The following is a 21,812-nucleotide window of genomic DNA, read 5'->3' on the forward strand; positions in this document are numbered from 1 at the left end:
TGCTTCACATGGGAATGGGCTATAGAGAAGTAATGACTCCTTTGCACCTTTTTTTTTTTTTATGAGTAACTATTTTATTTTTTAATTGTCATTGTGGAAACTATGTAGAAACTGTACCCAGAATCTGGCATGCTTTGATTATTAAATGTGAAATTTAAGAAAAATCCTTTGCAACTCTTTATGTTAAAATTGTCCTGTGGTGTGCTGCTGAGTTAGTATGAACTAACTTTCCTGATCTTCTAGGAATATTGGTTAGACTCCTCCCTGACACAGTGCTTGTCCGATGCTTTCTTCATGGTTTTGATGGTTTCCATAGGGTTGTACATTTTGACATACTAAGTGATTTCTGAAAATTAAGCAGAAGATGATTAAGTTGTTCCCTTCAAGGATTTCAGTAAACAGAATTGTTTCAATTTTTAAAACTCACAGCATTTTCAGCCTTCCCTGGGTGGATCTTTCCTGAGCATTTTTTTTTTTTCAGTTAAGGTTTGAGGCATCTTAGCTATTATTGAGTCCTAAGAGCTTGTCTCTTATCTTTCGCTGTTTTTCCTTTCTGTATGCCTTTTATAAATGACCTACGAAGATTGCCTTCATGTTGCATCCTACCTATAAGTACTGGTGATTGTTCAATTAAAAGTCTGGCAAATATTGTAATATCCCGTGTATTATTTTGAACATTAGTTAAATTCTGTCTGTTCCATTAAATCATATTCCATGTGCATCTTATGCATTAGTATCTAACTTTCTTTTTTCCTCTTGAGGTAGTGGAAAGAAAATACTGAAGAATAGGATCTCAAGATGAGTAAAAAGCCCCCAAATCGTCCTGGAATCACTTTTGAGATTGGTGCTCGTTTGGAGGCACTGGACTACTTACAGAAATGGTATGGAAAATAATAGAAAATTGACCCAAAGCATAACATTTGTAGCTTTAATAAGTCAGTAGCTATTCTAATCACTTGTCAGTCCCATGAGTATAGTCATCCTTTGAATGCACATACACATTGAGTTTAGGTTTAGCATTTAAATACTTCAGACATTGTACAGTGCTTTAGCTGATTGAGATTTGAAAGTCTTTGTCTAGAGTAAAAAGGCAAATAGAGAAGATGTTACCATTGAATAACTAACAGTTATGTTGGTAGAGGTCAAGGAAGGCTAATTTACACCTTCAGCTTCCTAACAATTTATATAAAAACTGTGATGTGTTTGTTTTCTTGATGTTTACCAGATAAATATCAGTGATTAGTTACATGTCCATCCTTTACTATTCTACTGAAAACCAAAATCACAACCTAACCTCGTTCCTTAAAGAGGAGAACTCAAGTCATATTGTAGCTGACTATTGTACTAGAAAGGCAGCCCTCTCAGAAGGGCACTTTCTCCTCTTGTTCTGGCCATCTGTGGCAGGTGGTCAGTATAAACACCCATGTATATCACTGACATAGTGGTGTAGGAAAGAAAGGGTGATATGCTGGTGTCCTCTCCATGGGGCTAAGAGAGGAGGAACAGCATTCAGGGGTCACTGGCTCACAGCACTAAGGATAAGGGGATGAGCTGCTTCTTCTGATTAGTGGCTCATCACTCTGCTTTCTGGGCTGATGTCCTCTCCTTGCCATCCTTGGGCCACTGAGAGGAGCATTTGGTAGTTTTTGCCTGGGACCAGTGCTCCCTTTGCTCCCTTCTGACACTCATTTGTTTTGGAGAAGGGCCTCGCATAGCTACTCCTGGACTTTATTCTCCACACACTGACTGTTTCTCTCACCATAGCTTTATTAAAGCTGTAATTAGAACTAATAGATTTGCTTCTAATCTGTTTGTATTCAGTCTACTTACTGAATAGGCAGGCAAAAACCTTGTTAATGATATTATTGACTTGAGACTAGTTCTGGGCTTTTATTAGCATCTAGCCTTAGACCTCAGAACGTCTATATCACTAGCTAATGGCCTCACTTTGGGGCTCTTCTGTAGGATTTTTGAAACTGATAAGAGGTTGAGTACCACAGGTATTTAGCTTCTTTTCCCCAGCTACTCAGTGGGTGGTTCTTTTAAGAAGCCAGGTGGAAAGTATATATAGTGTTTTCTTGAAGTTGGGAAGCACCTGAAAAATAGGTTTCATCAAGGGAGATGAAAAAACAGTGTCTAGATTTTACCAAATGTCAGCAAGGATGTGTTGGTGACAGTGGTGAAACACTCCCAACTACAAAATAATGTATTTACACTGTGCAGCAAAAGATGCTAGTTTGTACAGGTCTTGGCTTTCTTGGTTTTGATTTAGCCAAGATTGTTTTACTATGAAGGCATACTATTAAGATTTGTGAGATATGAATATAAAGAACCTTGTTTTAATGTGAATCTTTACTGTTTTTTAAAAGTTACTGCTTTTGTGAATAACAAGTTATTTCATATTCATATATTCTTGTAGGCTTCTCAGCCAACAAAGTGCTACTGAGCTAGCATCAAGCTTTGAAGAAGTAAAAAGTTTATTCATAATATAGCTTTTAGGGACACTAATGTTGCTTTAATTTTATTCAAAACCTACTTTTAATGATTTATTCAAAACCTACTTTTAATTATTCAAAACCTACTTTTAATGATCTTAAATACTTTAGCCTCCCTTATTGCTCATCACCCACTAGGTAGTAAAACAACAACAATAACAACAACAACAACAAAAAGATAAGAGGGAAGTAGACCTGTTTAGAAAGGTTCTTTGGAACAACTCCTGTTCCAACTGACTTTCCAAAGAACCCTTAAGTTCCCATTTCATACTAATGTAATTTTGACCTTAATGTATAAGGGGTTTACTTTTGGTGGTGAAGTGTCCTCTAATTCAGTGGCTCTTATATTTTGATTCAGTAACTGAATTTAAAAAATATTTTTATAGAAATGCTTGTTTAGACCTTATTTGAGTATACTTTAGTGTCTTATGCTTCAGAGTATAATTGCTAAAAGCAAGTCAGAGTTGTAGCTTCTCAACAAAAGAGTCACGGTAACTAGGTTTTAATGTCTACTGTGTTTCTAGTAATTCCAGTGATGATGCATGGCCCTACTGAGATACATTGGCCAGTAGACCGTGTTTACTTTTTCGTCTCAAGACATATATACTGAACATATACTGTGGAATTAAGGTATCACATACGGGTACCTTTCCTTTTAAAAAGAAGTATTAGGGAGACTGCAGAGATGAATCAGTTTAACCACTTAAGGGAGCTTCAGTTAACCAGTTAACCAGTTAAATGTAAAGTTAAGCAGTTAAGGGAGCTTGCTGGTTTCCCATAGGATCTAAGTTTAGTTTCCAGTACCCATGTAGAAAGGCTCACAACTGCCTATACTGCCTATAATTCCAGCTCCAGGGTATATGATGCTTTCCTTTGGCTTTTGAGAGTACTCTATCTCTTACATGCACATACACATATACATACACAATTTAAAAGATATTTTTAAAATATTTTTATTTTTATTACATGTGAGTCTTACCTGCTTGGTGCCTGAGAAGGTCATAAGAGGGAGTTAGGGATGGCTGTGAACCATTCATGTGGTAGGTGCTGGGAAATGATCAGGTCCTTAGACCAGCAAGCACTCTTAACTGTTGAGGCATTTCTCTAGCCCATTCCCCCACTTAATGCACATGAATTAAAGAGGGGAGCTCGGGGTGGGGCAGAACAAGCCAAGCATAGTGGGAGACTGAAGTAGGCATACAGCACTTAGTGTCAGTATGGCAACTTAGTGTGACTACTTCAGAATAACGTATCCAGGTTTGGGGAATTTAGCTTTGTGGTGGAACACTTGCCTGGCATGTGCAAAACCTTGAGTTCAGTCTTCTAAACTGCCCACTCAAACAGAAAACAGAATCAAAAGCTCAAAAGTAGGTAACAGTGGAACACTCAAAATGCCAGTTAATTTGGTCTGTGTATACAACAGATATTTTATGTATAAAAATGGAAACTATATTACTGTCCTAGTAATAAAAAGACATGCTAATTTAGTGGGAAGAAATAAACTAAAGTTCCTCCTTTTAGGTTTAGGAAGATATAGTTTGCTTGGAGACTTAAATCTGTTTCTTAGGAAGAGTACCATCAGCACAGAACAGGCAATACTGCATATTAGATAGCTTCTCTTTGAGAATGCACATATTCAACATAGAGATAGCTGTTTCCTGTTTTCAAAGGAAGCATGTAGCTAGCTATAGAAGTCATTGATGGCTTGATTGATCTGTCTGCACTAGCGAATGCAGGCCCTGAGAAGTCATTCTGCAGTCTGCCATTTTTACTTTGTATTTGCTTTTATTACCTAGGTAGATCTCTTCTATACAGATTAAGCCTCTGCTGAACATGGACAGTTAATTTTTAACTATTTTGTCATTTTATTTTAAACATTTTCTTTTACTTTATTTTCTAAACAATCTAAGTGAGTACTATGCTAGATTAGCTAATGTAATCAGCTGTTTTTTAATCATATTTTTCTATTATATTTTCCACTGTTACCTATTTCTATTCACACGTTGACATTGAGTTTTATCTCTGGAACACAATATCATAAGAGTACATAAGAATTCCAAAACAAGTATTTTGGTATAGGAATATATTTAGAGAAATAATGTTCATAATAAAGTTATATTGGAGACACTACGTGGATGGTTTTTAATTTATGCATTATTTATGGATCTGGTAAGTATGGGCAAATCCTCGCTTGTTTTGAAGTAAAATTGGCTATTATTTATATGGCATTTAGGATCAAATAAACACATATCTGAACTTATTTTGAATTCTACAGTTTCCAATTTAAAACACTGACATAAATACAAGAAGAGAGCTGAAAAATAAACCTCTGGGAATCAGAGGACTTCAGTGTCCTGGCTTTTAGTAGACTGTAGTGTTGGCATGAGAGTCTGAGAGTCTGTAAGCTAGACTCACAGGACAGACATGTCATTGTGGCTGGCTGTGAGTGTAAAGTCTCTGAGATACTCATCATATCCATCTACTCCTGTAGACTTTTCTAGATTGCAGAGCTCTGGTATATACATTGACATTTAATCATGTGTAGTATAGCTGATAAGTAGTAAAATCTGGTTTGAACAATTTAACTGGTGCTTTGATTAAGTTGTTACTCTGCAGTCAGTGGTTTATTTATGAGAACACACCGGATGGAGTGGTATGCTGTTAATCTGACAGTATTTGAAATACAGTAAAGTATTCAGAAGAGTTCTGCTTTTCTGACTTGGAATATTCCTATTAATTCTGTTCTAGACCTAAAGAAGAGGAAACTGAGAGATTAAAAAGTGTGGCAATGTCTCCATTTATGAGAGTTTGCTAGAACAATTTAAATTTGAGTTGGCACACATTTGTAGGGTTTGAACTGTATGAAACATTTGCAAATGTACTTGAGTTGTTAAACAGAATTTTAAAAGTGTGAAAAAAATTCAAGAAGTTAAGATTCTTGAATTTAGTGACAGTGATAGTAGTGACAGATACCTTCTAATTGAAAATAAATGTGTGGTTTTTTTTTTAAATAAAAACTTTAAATTGGTGGCTCTTCAGAAGAATATACAGATGTGTGTGTAAAGTCTCTATGTTGAAGGCCGGAGAGTGCCCCTGAAAATTAGTCATTGTAATGAGTAACATTAGATGAATACTTTCAAAATAGAGATTTGTTAGCTGATATGATCAAAGTTTTTGTCCTTTTGAATTTGGAATTTCCAAAGATTTTCTTTTTAGTACTTGAAATATAATTACTTTGAATCATTTACTGCCATTGAAAGCCTGATTTCTGCTGTAGACGCAGAAGGAAAAGAAAAATAGTATCATTGCACATATAATACCAACATAAATGAATTATGTATTAGGTTCTTAAGTCCAAAAAAATATCTCTGGACTACAGTTTAAACCCTAGACTGAAATGATAAGAACTTTGTTTTAAATTTTGATATTTAATCTAGTTTAATCATTAAGTGGGCCTGTGCCAGCATACAAACACTTTAAACTTTCCATAAATCAGAGCTCTGCCTATTGTGTTTAAAATGCTAACGATGAAGTTTATAGACCTTCTCTACAAAAGAGTTGGAAAAGCAAACTTAGAAATAGAGGGCTCATTAGTTCAGAGCACACCGGTCCTTCTGTTCATGTTCTTAACCACATGTGTTCAGTGTATTGATGCAGCTCTTAATTCATTTTTTTCTGATCTACAAAGTTTTTTTTTTAACCTATTTTCTTTGAAAAGAGAAGTTATTGGGAAAAAGTAAGTTTAATTAGAAGCAAGAAAATAGGTGTTGTAAATGCTTTTTACTTATGAGCTTTGTGTCTCTGCTTTGGTGTTCTTCTAGTGGGAGTCTTCCATGGTAGGTTTTTTGCAATTAAAAGCCCAGTTTCTTTTTAATCTATTTTCACCTATTCTAAGTTGACAGATAATTTTACCTCACTTATAAATGTATCTTCCACATACCTGAGAGAGAAATAAAATAGGTATGAATAATTTATGGGAAGTTTTTCAAAATTGCTAGTCACTTAGAAGGAAAAAAAAAATGATGTTCAGAACTATAGAGGAAAGCCAGTATAATTTGGAACCAAAATATAAAGGTCCAAAACATTTCCATAATAGAAGGTTTTCATTACAGGTATAGTTTGATCACCAGTACAATCCATTTCCTCATATAGAATTCCAAGATTTTAGCCTATTGGCTAAATGTGCCTAGGCCAGCACTGTTCCTAATTTACCTAGTAGTGTATATGTGTGGTATTTTAGAGCTCTCAGGTGCCTTTGTTCTCAGAATTATAATTTAGGTTAAGACAAGTTAATTTGAGGTCTTCCTCTCTGACGACCTTCCTCCTGATTTTGGTGTAGAAGCCAATTTTCAAATTGGCAATTTTGTTTCACAGCTTCTATCATAAATTTATAAAAGTGTGAAGGTGAATATCATCAGGCTGCTGTGCTTTATTTTGTGTGTGTATGTGTGTGTTATGTATTTTATATGTGGTTTAATGGCAGTCATCCTACATATTCTTCTCAGCATTCTTATTAATGTTGTCCTTGTTGACATATTTTATGTGTAGTGGCTATTTGCTTTGTGTGAGATAACAGCAGTTTCAGACATGTTTGAATAAGAAGCAGACTATTTGCAAGGAAAAATAAACATAAATTATTTTAATTTCTATATTGTCTTCACAGGTAATATTTGTGAGTTTGAACCACTATAGTGATGGGTTTGAACCACCATAGTGATGAGTTAACTAGTCCATAATGCAGAATCTATAATGATTAGATAAATCATTTTTATGGACTAAAACATCCAAGTTCAAAGATCCATCATTCATAACATCTTTAACTTGAACAAGTTATTGAACCTTTGGAAGCACTGGTGACTTCACTTTTTTAAGAAAGTAGGAAGAGTTTGGTATGGAATATATAACCATAATACCCAGGAGACTAAGATATTCCCTTGAGATATGGCCGGCTTAGTCTGTATAGTAAGACCCAATCTCAAAAGCAAATTGTGGGAAAGTAGGATTAACGCACAGAGCATACTGAAAGAGGTTAGGAGCTGAGCATGGCTACTTCTACATGGTATAGGTAGGTGACAAGCATTAGCATTAAATAAGGTAGAGCCAAGTGAAATAAGTCAGTGTAAGTCTGTAGAATTAATTAGTAGGTGTATAAACCTCACATTGGAACACATTCTAAATATTGAATATTAAAGAGAATTAGAGAGCTGCCGCCTGGAATTCCTGACTTTAGTGTCACAAGTTTAAAAACTCTGGTTCTAGAAATCCAATCAAATTGTCCAAGGTGCATGAACTTTGAATCCAGTATCAAAGAGCATGGTTGGAGAAGGTGGGAAGGGGTTCCTTTAATACTTATAATGTGGGAAGGTAGTGGGGATAAAACTATGAAGCAGGTTGAAAGAAAAATTTCTACTGCAAATATCATAGGGGTAAGTAGATAGGCAAAAATCTGAAAAAAATCACTGGTGAGAATTTTTACGATTCAGTGTTAGGATGTACTTTTGACCTAAAATCTATTACCTTGAGAATCAAGACTATTATTTCATGTTTTTATTCCATTTTATAATACGAACTTTGAATTGAGATTTTTGTTATCATTACATTTAAAGTGTGAAAAATTAGCATGCCAGTGTAGTTGGGGTGAATAGGTGAGGGAATTTTGAAAATTACAAAACATAATATAAACTTAAAGTACTTCCAGGAAGCTAACAATATAAAAAAAACATACTAAGTTACAAGCATTTGCTTTATTTCCCCTAGTTTTTTGGCAAGTAATCATGTATCCTAACTGTCATAGCTAAGGCAGTTCTTACCTTTGTTCCTGGCTGTCCTAGTAGGTTTTAGATATTTTTAGTGAACATACGTTGCAAATGAAAATTTCTGTTCACAGAATTGTTTTAGATTGCCAGTCAGTACCTCCTACAGTTTCCAAACACTTAGATTATTCTTAATGTTTGTTTCAAGTTTCTTTACTGCTGTCTTTTAAAACTTCCCTATTTTTTCTCTTTAAATACTCTCTGTGTGTATTAGTATAATACTGTCATTACTCTTCTTGCCATGGTTTTGATTTCCCTCCCTTCCTTCCTCCTTTCCTCCCTCCCTCCCTCCCTCTCTCTCTCCCTCTCTCTCTCTCTCATTTTCTCAAATGAATAAAAACTTGTCCATTCCTAAATTATCAAAATTATAAATTATTTTACCAACATAAATAATGTCATTAAAATATATAACTTGAAAACGTGTTAGTATGTACATTGAAAGTACCTTTGCCATTTTGTTTACATGACATTTATTTAAAAAAAATGATAGCATATTCTAGTTGTATTTAGTGAGTTGTAACTTTAATAATGGTTGTGAACTATGTCCTTTGGAAGATGTGCAAAAGATTCACAAGTCGTAGCAAACTAGATGACAAATCAGAGTGAATTCCTTACATACAGATAATGCTTGTTTTACTGCTATTCTAAAATGATATTTAAAAAATTAATTCATCAGACAGTATTTCTGGCATGCCTATTTTCTCACACCACTGCTCCCCAGGAACAGTTAGTAGAACACTGATGGTAGTAGATTCTCTACCATCTTCCAGATGGTATTTGTCCATGGGCATCGCTTTAAAATCTAATTCAATTTAGGAGTGCCCGTCTGAAGAAAAGTCATCATCATCTACACCAGAGACATTAGTTTTCATCAAAGAAATTCTCCACTCTCTTGACTTAAATAAGACAATAATAAAGTGGCAAATACAGCGATATGTATTTGCTATGTATGTGTATACATATATATATATATATATACACATACATAAACACATAGTAAATATATATCTTATATAGCAAGTATAAGACAAAAATAAGATCCAGGTGAGCTAGGATAAGAATTTGCCAGCAGTGATTTCTTTTTTAGACTGCTTGTGTTCTTGTGTTTTACTAGCATTTGGGAGTTGATGCAGTTGGGAATTGATACTGTACAGGGGTAGCTAACTTCTTTGACCAGTGTCTTTAGCCAGTATCTGGTCCTTACTGAATTGCACATTTAGTCTAGAATCCACAGGTACTGTTACTCTCTGAACAGTTATATACAAGTTGGAAAACCTCAGTTATAAAATTATAGTATTTATTCAAGGCAGTGAAATTTCAAGAGTTTTGGGATGATAAGATAATTTTTACTTTTGCCAATGGTGTTTCTGTGTTTGTAATTTAACTCAAATGTTAGAGTACTTAGGCATGGAGAGGCTTAAGTACTAATCCTAAAGGCCAAGTGGTATTAGCAAAAAAAAAAAAAAAAAATTAGATTAGCCAAAAATATGTTCAAGTTAGATCATTGGTATATTTTTATATTTTTCTTTCCTATTAGTCTAAATGCCTATAATTTATTTTAGAGTGAACAGTTATTCCTCCATTTTTGGAAGTAGACTCTATTTCCAGGCTTAAGAATAAAAGACTTAGGAAAAACAAGTTAACTTAGAGCAATGCAGGCAGTTCATGATTTTTCTAAGTCAGTAAATCCCACCAGATTAGAATCTGAATACTACTTACATTGTGTGCCTTTTGCTGTGGGATTATCACAGGGAGGGTAGACAGAGCAACCTTTGTTACTTTTCAGCAGCAGTTGGTAAGGGGACAGAGAGCTTTCCTTAGTATGTTGGATTTGAGGAGCAATTTTCTTGGTGATCTGACGTTCCCTTCATTTCTTTCAGTTAAATCTTTTTTATTTTTAAATTATCTTTTTACAGTGGTGTTGTTATCCCTGTCCTGGTCCGCCCTTCAACAGTTCCTCATCCCATTCCTCCCCCACGCCCCCAGTCTCCAAGAGGATGTCCCCATGTCCCCACCCTGCCAGGCCTCCCTACTCTACTTTCCAGTCTCTCAAGGGTTAGGCATGTTTTCTCACTGAGGCCAGACCAGACAGTCCTCTGCTGTATGTGCTGGGAGCCTCAGACCCACTCCTGTATGCTGCCTAGTTGGTGGCTCAATATCTGAGAAATCTCAGAGGTCCAGGTTAGTTGAGACTGCTGGTCTTCCAGTGTGGTTGCCCTCCTCAGCTTCTTCCAGCTTTTCCCTCATTCAGCTGTAGGGGTCCCCAGTTAAATCTTGAGATAGAGCAGCTATGGTGATTCTTTCTAGTCATTCTGGCATCTTACCTGACACTATGAACTCTGAAATCCTAATCTCCCACTTAAATATTTTCCTGGACCATTCATAAATGTCTGAGGCTGAGCCTAATCACTATTCTTTATTCTAACAGCTTTCTGTGATTCAGCCTTTAAAACAAAAACATTAACACCACATCTTCCAAATTCAGGAAGAAAAAAATCTTATGTTCAATGCGCAGTCAATTATAGTAAAGCATAAGTAGCATATGAAAATAATACATGCTTTAAGATAGTCATTTGTGAATATATTTGCTCAACAATTTTTTTATACTGTGTATCAAAACATATACCATTAGTTTGAACCATCTGCTGGAACAGAGGAATTGTTTTACCGTGTAGAGTTATATGTGAATTGCCATATTGTAATGTGCATCATACATGTGTTAAGAAGATCTTAGCAAGCCTTTTCCTTCCCAAGGTGTAGTAACCTCTGGCCCAATTAAATACAAGTCCTGTGCTCCATAGTACAAAAGTTCATTTCATTAGCTTGCTATTTCAGAGCTCTAAGTTTGAAGCAAACTAACACATCCAGCTTAATGTCTCTCTGTTCTCCTTTATCTGCTGTACAGTTTAGCATGTTGTCAGGACAAATGAAATATTGCTTTTGCCTTCAAGTCTCAGAAGTCCATCTTGGGTACAGATGGCACATCTTTCTTTCCTTCACCACCTCCCTCACTATGGTTTTATCCAGAGTCATAATATTTTTTAATACTGAATATTTAATGAACTGTACCTTGTATGTACATTGTATTTGTACTCAGACTCTGAATTCTTGAAATATCCCACCAAATCCAATATGGACTGTGTCTCCAGGGACCTTCAGAACTTCCTGGTGTTCTCAGAATCACGTAAGAATGTGAAATAAGGTTTTCTATTCACTTAGAAGTTTTTCTGTGTATCTTAATCATTCTCATATAAATATATATGCCCTTAGCCCCACTTTTATTGACATGGAGTGGAAACTTGTATCAGTTTCTGCTTTCATGTGAATTCTTTAATCTCCATCTGTTAGAGCAGATTATGTTACCCATAGCATGAACAGAGAACAAGATACAGTGTATGTAAAGAAAAATCAGCGTTTAGTAAGCAAACAAAACAGAGGCTGATACGTAACAGTATTTCTCATTCAGATCTCCAAACTGAGCTCAATGATGAAATGATAGAATTTGGTTCTATTTCTTTTTAAACCTACCGACAGTGCCTGCGTGCTTCCTTTGTTCTCTCCTCTCTCTCCTTTCCTCTTCCCCCCCCCCCCCCCACCTTCATTTTGAAGTGTCATGGACCAAACTTGAGCCTTCATTCTTGCTAGGCAAGCCCTCTGCCACTAAGCTACCCTCCATTCCTACCTTTGACTTATTAGATGTTCAAGTATATATATATATATATATATATATATATATGTTGGGAATTCTTGATAATATTTCTGACACCTTTCACTATCAATTTGACTAGTGAAACTTGTAAAAAAATAAAATAGATTATAATCTTGTGCATTTGCATTTATTCTTGGCAGTAGCCTAGGTATGAATATCATTCTCTAGGCATTTATGTAGAGGTTCCTCAAGATGTAATTTGTTCTGGCTGTTGCTTCAAGCACACTTTCAGCCAACAGAATTTAAAGTATTTTAGGAAAACCATAAGTTGCTTAAAAATAACAATCTAGATTTACATTATTTAAATTCATTCAGATTCTGACAGTTTTTACTGAATTGAATTGTATTATGAAAATAGATATATATTTGAATCTGTTACTGTGGACCTGTTTTACTTTGAAGATTGTTTTAAACATATAGAGTTCCATACATTTAGAATTCGAAAGAGCCTAGAGAGCAAAGCCAGAGGCTTTGGATTTTGCTTAAAATTTGAGTGATGTGATAAGGGAAACTAAAAGCTCTTATGTTTTGAAAGAGGTTTGTCAGTTTTTTTAACTTAATAGATATATCTCTTCATAGTGCTTCAGTGGCTAGTAATATTGAAACTATAGAGCAGCCTTGTTGAAGGTTTCCCTGTATGCTACGATAATTTTCTATTTTAAAAATTAGAGCAACAAAATGAATCAAAGGGGAGAATACAAATAATGAACATAGCAGTTTTGATTTTATGTGGCTGGATAGGCATGTCTGCACAGAAGTGTATTAATCTATATTTTATTGACTTGATGCTTTTCAGTAACAAAATATTTCCTAATCCACTTCTCCCCTAAGACTAGGGAGATAAATTAGAATAAGCCAAAAGCTTTCATAGTTCTTAAGAAACATGGAGACCTTTAGCATCACTTTACTTTTTGCTGAACACTGCTCCAGTAGCTTCTGTGTATTAGAGCTGCGCCAGATGCTGAGGGCTATGATAAGGAAGGAACACAGCTTAGGTGCACCCAGAGCTCATAGGCCTGAACAGTATTCTAGTATCATGATCCTTAGCTATGCATTGTCTCTAGACATGTTAAACAGTTTGAGATAAAACAGGATATATATTTCCTGTTTGATAAAGTCAAGTGCTTTATCTCCATTTGCTGACAACAGCAAGAAGTCTTCAAGTAGGTAGCCTAATTTTGATCTAGTATTTTCCCTAGCTTATTTGATGTTGGAAACCATTTGAGACACATAAATGCCTCTGGTGATCACTCATCAGCACTTAGTTTTGGAGTCTATTTGGAGAGAATTTCAACAATCAGAGATCCATAAGGTCAGTGAGTCCAGGAAGTCATCTGAGATCATTACAGGTTGGACAAAGCATGAAGAAATGAGAATGAACAGGACAGGAAGGACAGATAAGCAAGGTAGGAAGGACAGAAGCATGGATGGGGAGAACAACACGATGTATGTGAAGAACTATATAATAGCTCAGTATCATGCTATTAAATTAAGAAATCATCTCAGGAAAATTCAGTGTATTTAGATGTGTAAATGACTTTGAGTAATGTGACTGACCTATAAAATAGATGGTAACATTAAAGTTGCATAATAGCTTTATGCTTAAAACTTTTAAAAATACAAGACAAAACTTTGAATTTATTTGTAAAATAGAAAAATGTGAGATAAACAATTACAGCTGAATTATCTCCCATATGTGGCTATTGAGTTCATATATTATTCATGAATAGTTCTATCCCTTGTGAACATTTTAATGTATGAATAATGGAATAGTACATTCCTAATTAAAAGTTTAAGTGAATTAACTTTTACTTTGAAATTAATCAAAGAATAATTAATTTACTTGTGAAGAAAAAGCAATCAAATAATTTAAAATTTACAATTTGGACTTATTTTTATTTTTTATTAGATATATTCTTTATTACATTTCAAATGATTTCCCCTTTCCTGGTTCCCCCCTTTATTTCTTAGCATATGCTTACTATGGAAAAATAAAATGTGCTTACACCATATAGAAATGAACTTATAGTCTGGGAAAATAGCTTGGTTGAAATGATAAAGTCTTGAGTTCTACTCTCAAAACCTGTGCAACAAAAACTGGAGGTGGTATCCAGTGCTGTAGAGGTGGCTATAGGCAGATGTTCAGTACTGACTGTCTAGCTAGCCTACCTTATCTGGCAAGTTCTACCTGAATGGTATTTGAGGAATGATAGCTGAGGTTGTCTTCTGGCCTCTGTGTTAATGGGTACACACAGGCATGCACACACAGAAATGAACATGTACACAAAAGGGAATATGTTGAAGTATTTTAAAGCATAATATCTATATATTTTTAAATATAATCTTCATTTAACTTTGTATAATATAAACATGGTATTTGAAGACTAATATAATGTTCTGTTAGATATACCATTATTCATATAACTATAGAAAGTCTTCAGCTTTTCCAATCATATTTTTTACAGAGTTTCTATTTTAATACAAATTATTCATTGTTTACATATCTTAAGAACTAGGAGTATTAATAAATAAGAAAGTAGGTATATCTTTACTGTTTGAAACATGCCAGTAGCTTCTTAATAAGTACAGCACTTTATATTTTATATTCAGAGTATATTAGAGGATTTATTTTCTCACTTTCTGAGAGAAATCACTTAAAATGACAAAAATAGTAATGTGTATTTTGTGTGTTCAACAGTTTGTGAGTATACTGACTTTTCTCATAGTTTTGATAGTAAGTTGCACCCATTAAAATCTTCCTGCTTAATACTTTATACTTGACAGTATAAGGACTTTTCTTGATATGAAGCTTTTTAATTTTTTTTGAGGTATCCATCACGAATTGAAAAAATTGATTATGAAGAAGGGAAGATGCTAGTCCATTTTGAGCGTTGGAGTCATCGTTATGATGAGTGGATTTACTGGGACAGCAACAGGTTGCGACCCCTTGAAAGACCTGCACTAAGAAAAGAAGGGCTAAAGGATGAGGAAGATCTCTTTGTAAGTAGGAAGCCTTGTTCCTTTTATAGATAGATAATGGCATTTTAAAAGGATCCTATCAAATTTAACAACTTTTTGTGTTAATGAAATACTTATTATATATGGAATTGATCTTAAAAGTTGTTTGAATAGGATTTTAAAGCTGGAGAAGAAGTTCTGGCTCGTTGGACAGACTGTCGCTATTACCCTGCCAAGATTGAAGCAATTAACAAAGAAGGTATGCATTTGACATGACCTGAGACTTAAAAAGGACTGAGATTTATATTTCAGATAAGGTATCTAATTATCTTGTATAACTTTTTTCTTGTTTTATACTGTTGTATGTGGATTTCCTGCTGGTACTCTTTAGGAATTTGTTAAATATTGCAGAATGACATGGCTCATGACTTTCCAGCCTGAATCAAAATATCAGGTGTGTTAGGAAGATTTCCCATGAACCTAGGAAATCTTTCAGACAGAATATTAATCTTCCAATACCATGTTTATGTGATAAACTTGACCACCACTTAATTTCTTTTTTTAAAGAAACAAATGCTGCACACACTTAGTGACAAGTTCTTTGTAAGAACATCTGATCTACTGAGGAGACACTTTAGTAAAGTTGTGAAAGACACATAGCTAGTGGAAGAAGAGCCAGAAGGGCTTTGTTTGAGATGGAATAGTAGGGACATGGTTGGACAGAAGCAAAGATCAGTACATGAGAAACTTTAGAATCTTGCTAAAGGATTTGAATTTTTTTTGGAAGTGATGAAAGCAATGGAGAAAGTTTAAAGTTAAACTAGGTTTAAGTTAAAAATAAGCTTGACAGAAATAGAAGGTAAGATAGAAGAAACAAACATTTAAAAGGATGTATAAGGAATTCAATATGAAAAATAAATTATAATAGTCTAACCAAGAACCATTTTACAAGAATTTCAGTCCCATTTATGGTTGCAGTGATTTGGAGCTGCAGATGAGACTGTGGTGCCATTTCTAGTGGTTCCCCACTCACTGCAGGAAGAGGTGGGGGACCACACTATCACTGGGCATGCAAGCTGTTTCCTCTTTTTCTTTGGGTGCTTAAACTTATGTGGAGTAGATTTCATGTCGAATTTCTTAAGTCTTATACCTAAGCATCCTCAGTGTCCAGTCCAGTCTTTATCACAGAGTAGGTTAGTCTTTACTGGTACGGGCAGAACAAACTAATGAATCTGTTCTCTTGGGTACTAAGATCCATCCCAAACCTGGCAAAGTAAACATACACAGTGCTCTGTAACTAAGATAACTGTGTTGAGTATGGAGTATGTTAGACTTGCCTTATTCCTAGGCATGTGCTTATGTAGTTGTGTATATACACACATATGCACTATACTCAAACCACTGTCACTGTTTGTTCTATTCTGTTTATCCACAGGTTTCAAAACAAAATTAAGTTTATATTAGTAGAAATGGGATGCTACTGCTACTGTGGTTACTGCCATTTCTAGAGTGGTTCTAGAGAGTCGTTAGGGAATATTGATACTTTTTTTTTTTAACTCTCCTTGAGAAGTATTAATTTGGGTTTCTATCTGTCCCACATGGTAGGTAAGCCTGCCTCTTTCCTTCAAAGGGAAAAAATGGGAATTGGGGAAACCTGCAGTTCATTGTAAAAGCAGAATGGAACTAACTAATGTGGACATTTAGATATTTGTTTTACAGCTTATACAAGTGAAGAAAAAAAAAGTACAAATCTATGACTATAAAAATAAATATTTAGAAGGCAGTTTAGCATCATGAACGTTTACCAGAATAATAGGTTCCCCCTTGATTTTCCTAGATGTGAATCTCGACCACGATAACCATACCAGGCCTGAATCTGTGGAAGGGCCTCAAGTCTAATCAAGAGATCAACATAGGGGCATGTTATCTTGCCACTATTGTACTAATGAACATATTTCATTTGCTAGGTTAGTATTGTAGCTTGTAGGGTAAGTTGGTTGATTACTTTTCTCCCCCAGCATCCTACACCCCCCTGCCACACACACACATAAACAGCAGTAATTAGACTTGGGTTATTAAAAAATGTTAGGAGAAAGGTTATGGGTAGAGTTTGAAGGAAAAACTAGTGGGGAGATGGATGTGACTAAGATACATTATATCCATGTATAAATTTTTCAAAGAATAAAATGAAAAAAGAAGGGCAGGAAATGTGGACTAGAGTAGCCAGAGAAGTTTTCAGCTTGAGGATGGTCATTGAAACAGTGATTAGAGTTGGGTACAGTCAAGAGGCACAGCGAAGCATCCAGACAGGGAGTAGCCTGAGTAAGGGCTGGAGGAGCAAAGGTCCTGCCAGTGGCTTAGAAACAGCATGGGCCGCCCCGAAGTGCCGTGCGGAGGAAGGAATGGAAGAGGCAGGTGCAGGGAGGATGGTAGTGTGAGGTATGTATATAACTTGGGATTCTTCCATTTCTTCCATTGTCCTTACATCCCTGCGTATTCACTTGATCACTTGTTTCTTAAGTTCTAGCTTGGGTTTAGAACTTTGTAGTATTTATTGAATTATTCTAATCATACGAAAATGTAAAAAAAATGTGATTTTTCAGGTTACAAAAAAGAAATATATAAAATTATTGGCTTTGGAGTCATGCATGTGATAATATGTTTCTTGCTTATACTTCTGTTGTAAAAGCCTGGTATCTACTTATACTTTTTCTATAAGTATAAGATTGCCATGACTTTTTCTAGTAACACTGTTTAATATAAACTTGCTAGCACGAGATCTGACACAGATAGTGATGTGCTTCAGTCGGTATCTATAAGCAGACAGATGCAGGAAGGGAAAGACAAAGCCCGACACACAGCATGGTAGAGATGGCTGTGCTGCTGCTGAGCTGAGTGTCACACAGTTGATATGCAAACAACTGATATGCAAACATGATATGATTCTTTCTAAGTTACTTTCTAGCTTATACTTGACATGTGAGAGTATTTTTGCCACTTTAGTAATAATATAATTCCCACTGAGATAATGATCTCTATCACATATCAGATCTTTCTCGCTGTTACCTACTTTAAAAGCAACTTTTCAAGAGAGCCAATGATTCTTCCAGTAGAAATACTGTTTCTGTAAATAATGGTTTTATTTTTATGAGATAATTCTCATAATATTTATGTTTTTCACAATAACTTTCAAAATTCTTAAGTAAAAATCAGAGTTACATACTTTGTGCATATTTTAAGGGGAAAAACTAGTTCAAAACTGTTTTAGCATAGAGAGAGAAAATATCTTTAATAATACAGTGGAGTACATTCAGGAGACTGTTCCTGTGTTAGTGCAATCACAGAGCATCTTTTTACATTATACCACTATTGTTAGATTTCAAATGCTGCTATAAGGTTGTATGATACGTTTTAATCTGATTGCTCCTATTTCAGGAACATTCACAGTTCAGTTTTATGATGGCGTAATCCGATGTTTGAAAAGAATGCACATTAAAGCCATGCCTGAGGATGCTAAGGGGCAGGTAAGAGTGTTCAGTATTCCTGGCTACTGAAGGGATGTCTTCCTGAATGGTATTTGATCAACATACATATTTATGCATTTTTTAAATGAACTAATTGTAGGGTTATGTGCTGAGAGCCCCAAATAGCAGCAAGAAAGAGAAGCATAGAATGTAAAATAAATTATATACTTGATTTTTGCTTCTTTGGTTTTAGACCTGCTAAAGTTATAGGTCACTAGTTTCTGTTCCAGGTGAAATCCCAGCATCCACTAAGCTGGTGTTGTCCTATCGACCCAGCTGGATCGTGTAACCAGTCTATGGGAAGTGAGGTAAGTGCCTTTTTGCTTTTAAATTTGTTTGTTTTATCTGGTATAGAGTCTTACTTAGAAAGCTAATTTTTAATATGAAATTTTATATAAGTTTCTTATCTTCTTCTTTCCTTCTACAAATCATATTATTCACCTTCCTTAAAAGGCGCTTACCTGACACTCTGTAGGCTGTTTCAGGTAGGGCTCTCTGAGTAGCATAATGGAAGCAGTGCATTCTATGCTTGGCTACTGTCAAAGCAGGAATAGATGGCAGGCATTTGAAGGAGAGTCTGGGTTGGAGCCATGTTTCATTTGCTGAATATAGTTCCTCAAACATTGGAAAGAAAGGTGCCATTAGAAATGAAAAGTATTTTCTTTTATGTTCTGCTGTTATTTGGGATTTTCAGCACCTGGACCTACAATTAATTTAAGAACTTGAAAGTAATCAATGAAAATGTCTAATGTAAAAATATATTCCCTATTTGTTCCATACCATGTCACTAAAAACTTTATCCTGAAGTATGTTAAAAATCACATGGTAAATTTCTGGTAGGCATGAGCATTTTATGGTCTGCAAATGTCTAATTCCATATTTTAAATAATTATTTTTGAGTATTCTAGAAAGTGTGATTGCTTCTAAGATGATCAGTTATATAAATGTAAATGCAATTTAAAGTAAAAATGCTTTCAATCAATAAATCACTTTGTATCCTATAATGAAACATTTTTAAGCATCCAGTTATGTTCCTTTTACCATAGTTTGCTACATAACTTTAAATCCGTTTCTTCTTTTGCTTTAGTACTGTGACTCTGTAACTGTAGTTATTCAGAGGCCATGAAATGACACTCTTATTTGTCATTGAACTTTCAAATTGAGGCAATGTGCTTTGTGGTTGAATAACAGGCTATAGAAATTAGATTTGGATGTCATACTTGGAAGTGTTTAGTCCAGTTGCGATGTACATTAACATTATGATCAATGCCAAAATATAAAACTCCTTAAAGAGTATTTGATTGGTGACATATTTCCTTTTAATTTTTATTGTCCTTTATAATTCTTAATTATATACAGATTTTAAATATTTGCTAAGTATTTTATAAGTCATTTTATGTGTTTTTTCCCACAACTATACATTAGACAAGGCTAATAAGATTTTTTGTTTTTAGAGTTGGAATACTTTGAGAAGCCTTTATGAAAATATAAAGAAAGGCATCTTACACTAACTTAGCAAAGAATAATACACTGAATGAATTTACAGTGGAAATGTTCTTCTCTAAGCTCTCTTTACCAACTATGTAAGATGAAACATTAATAGTAGTTTTATATACATGAACTTCCAGATTTGTTTTCTTAAGCTCAAATAAAAGTCCTCATGTTATTGTTCCTGACTTTGGGGCAGTTGGTTGATGCTATCCCACCTCTGAATTTTGAAGATAGCTTGACCCTTTCAAGAGATTTTGGAAATGCTTCTGTTGAAGTGTTAGCTGTAGGCCTTCTTGAACAATGTTTGCAGACATTGCTCTTCACGGGGGAGTACGCTATGGTAGACATAGTGACTCTCCAAACTAAGATGCCCTGTTCTTATCCCTGTCTTGTATATAATTTTGAATGGAATGATAGTGTTGATGTTTAGTTATAAAGCTGACATTTCCCAGGATAGAAACCATTCTCACACTTAGTAAGATGCCACTTGTTCTTCCTGGTGCCCCACCCTTAAGCATAGCAGCAGTAACTGCAGGGTCAGAGACTGAGGCATATTAAATTTGAAGTCTGTAAACACAGCCTTAAACCTTCTCCATTCTTTCTGAAAGTGTGCTAATGTAACCCAGCTTCAGTGCGCTGCAGATGGTTTTATAAATGGTTATAAATCCCTTACGATTTACATTCCTGATATTTTGCATCTTTTGGCTTATTAGTATTTGCAGATCTTTTCATATATGCATGGTTGATATGTTTTTCCTTACAGTTGAGGTCAGAGCATAGTGAGTTGAATGACTGATGTTTCATTCAGCTATTAACTACAAGCTACTTCTGACTCAGACCTTCTGATTTTGAAACTATTCATTGTTATGCACTGTTCTATTGGCTACAGAACATTTTGAGTATGTCATTGATTCCGATTCTTGGAAAAGCATCCTCAGTTCTTTTTGACAGTGAAGCTTTTCTATGTAACAGTTCAGGGGAAGAACACTGGAGGTAATTATTTAATCACATGGCTGTAATGTTTGCCATGATTAACCAGTTTATGATTAAAAAGCTTTTTTAAGTTTTGAAAGGCACAGTGATTCTCATGCTGCCTGAGGCACTTCTGTGGTTATGTTTACTTCTCTTCATCTGCTTTGTTGGCCTATTCTTGGTTTGCCTTTGTTGGAGTTCCTCTCCTTGCTACTTCATTGTGAGCTTTTAAGATCAATCTTTAGCTGTAGCAATCCCTAGCTAATTCCTCTTCACCTAAATCCTCAACATATCTCCTGTTCCTATACACACTGGTTTCTTTGCCTTCTTTAATGTCTTTCATCTAGTGTCTTTTATCTTCTTTTAAAGATGGTATCATGTAGCCCAGGTTCTTTTTGAACTTTTTATGTAGTTGAGAATAACCTTGAACTTCTAATCTTCCTTGCTTATACCTTCCCATCACACCGTCTTATGGTTAATTTTATATCTTTGTAAATTCCTTGACTAGCCTCTTTTTTTTTTTTTATCAGCTTTTGTGTTTTAATGTTAGGCTAATACCTGGCTAGTCTTGTGAGACATTCAATAGAAAAAAGGACAAAAAAAAAGTTAGGTGAATCACATGGTATTTGTAGATCATTTCAATGGTAGAGAGGAGAGATAACTATAGATACATTTGTTATTTGCAATGGCCTGTTTATCCTGATGGTGTATTTTCAAGAATAAATAGCACCTATATTTTTGTTTAAATTTGTTAACAGTAGTGTTTATGTTCATTTGTGCAGTCTACTAATAAAATTCATTTTATGTTGTAAAATGATATTAAGTAGAATAAGAACTGTGCAAGCTGGAT

General features: G+C 34.9%; 1 protein-coding gene across 11 annotated transcripts in view; it reads left to right on the forward strand.

The window, feature by feature from the left end:
• Positions 1-21,812, forward strand: part of Phf20l1 (PHD finger protein 20 like 1) — a 79,974-nt gene that overhangs the window by 1,602 nt on the left and 56,560 nt on the right. For 4 of the 11 annotated variants that reach the window (XM_052161761.1, XM_052161765.1, XM_052161766.1 and 1 more), the window contains exons 2-6: positions 762-881; positions 14,846-15,017; positions 15,150-15,234; positions 18,411-18,499; positions 18,718-18,807. In XM_052161761.1, coding sequence (XP_052017721.1) covers positions 799-881; positions 14,846-15,017; positions 15,150-15,234; positions 18,411-18,499; positions 18,718-18,807 — 519 coding nt within the window. In that variant the 5' untranslated portion in view covers positions 762-798. Of the gene's footprint in view, positions 1-761; positions 882-14,845; positions 15,018-15,149; positions 15,235-16,805; positions 16,943-18,410; positions 18,500-18,717; positions 18,808-21,812 lie in introns of those variants that run through there. The other 7 variants (XM_052161767.1, XM_052161768.1, XM_052161762.1 and 4 more) reach the window with 4 other exon arrangements.

The sequence above is a fragment of the Apodemus sylvaticus genome, chromosome 17 (assembly GCF_947179515.1).
Source record: "Apodemus sylvaticus chromosome 17, mApoSyl1.1, whole genome shotgun sequence".
Taxonomy (NCBI): domain Eukaryota; kingdom Metazoa; phylum Chordata; class Mammalia; order Rodentia; family Muridae; genus Apodemus; species Apodemus sylvaticus.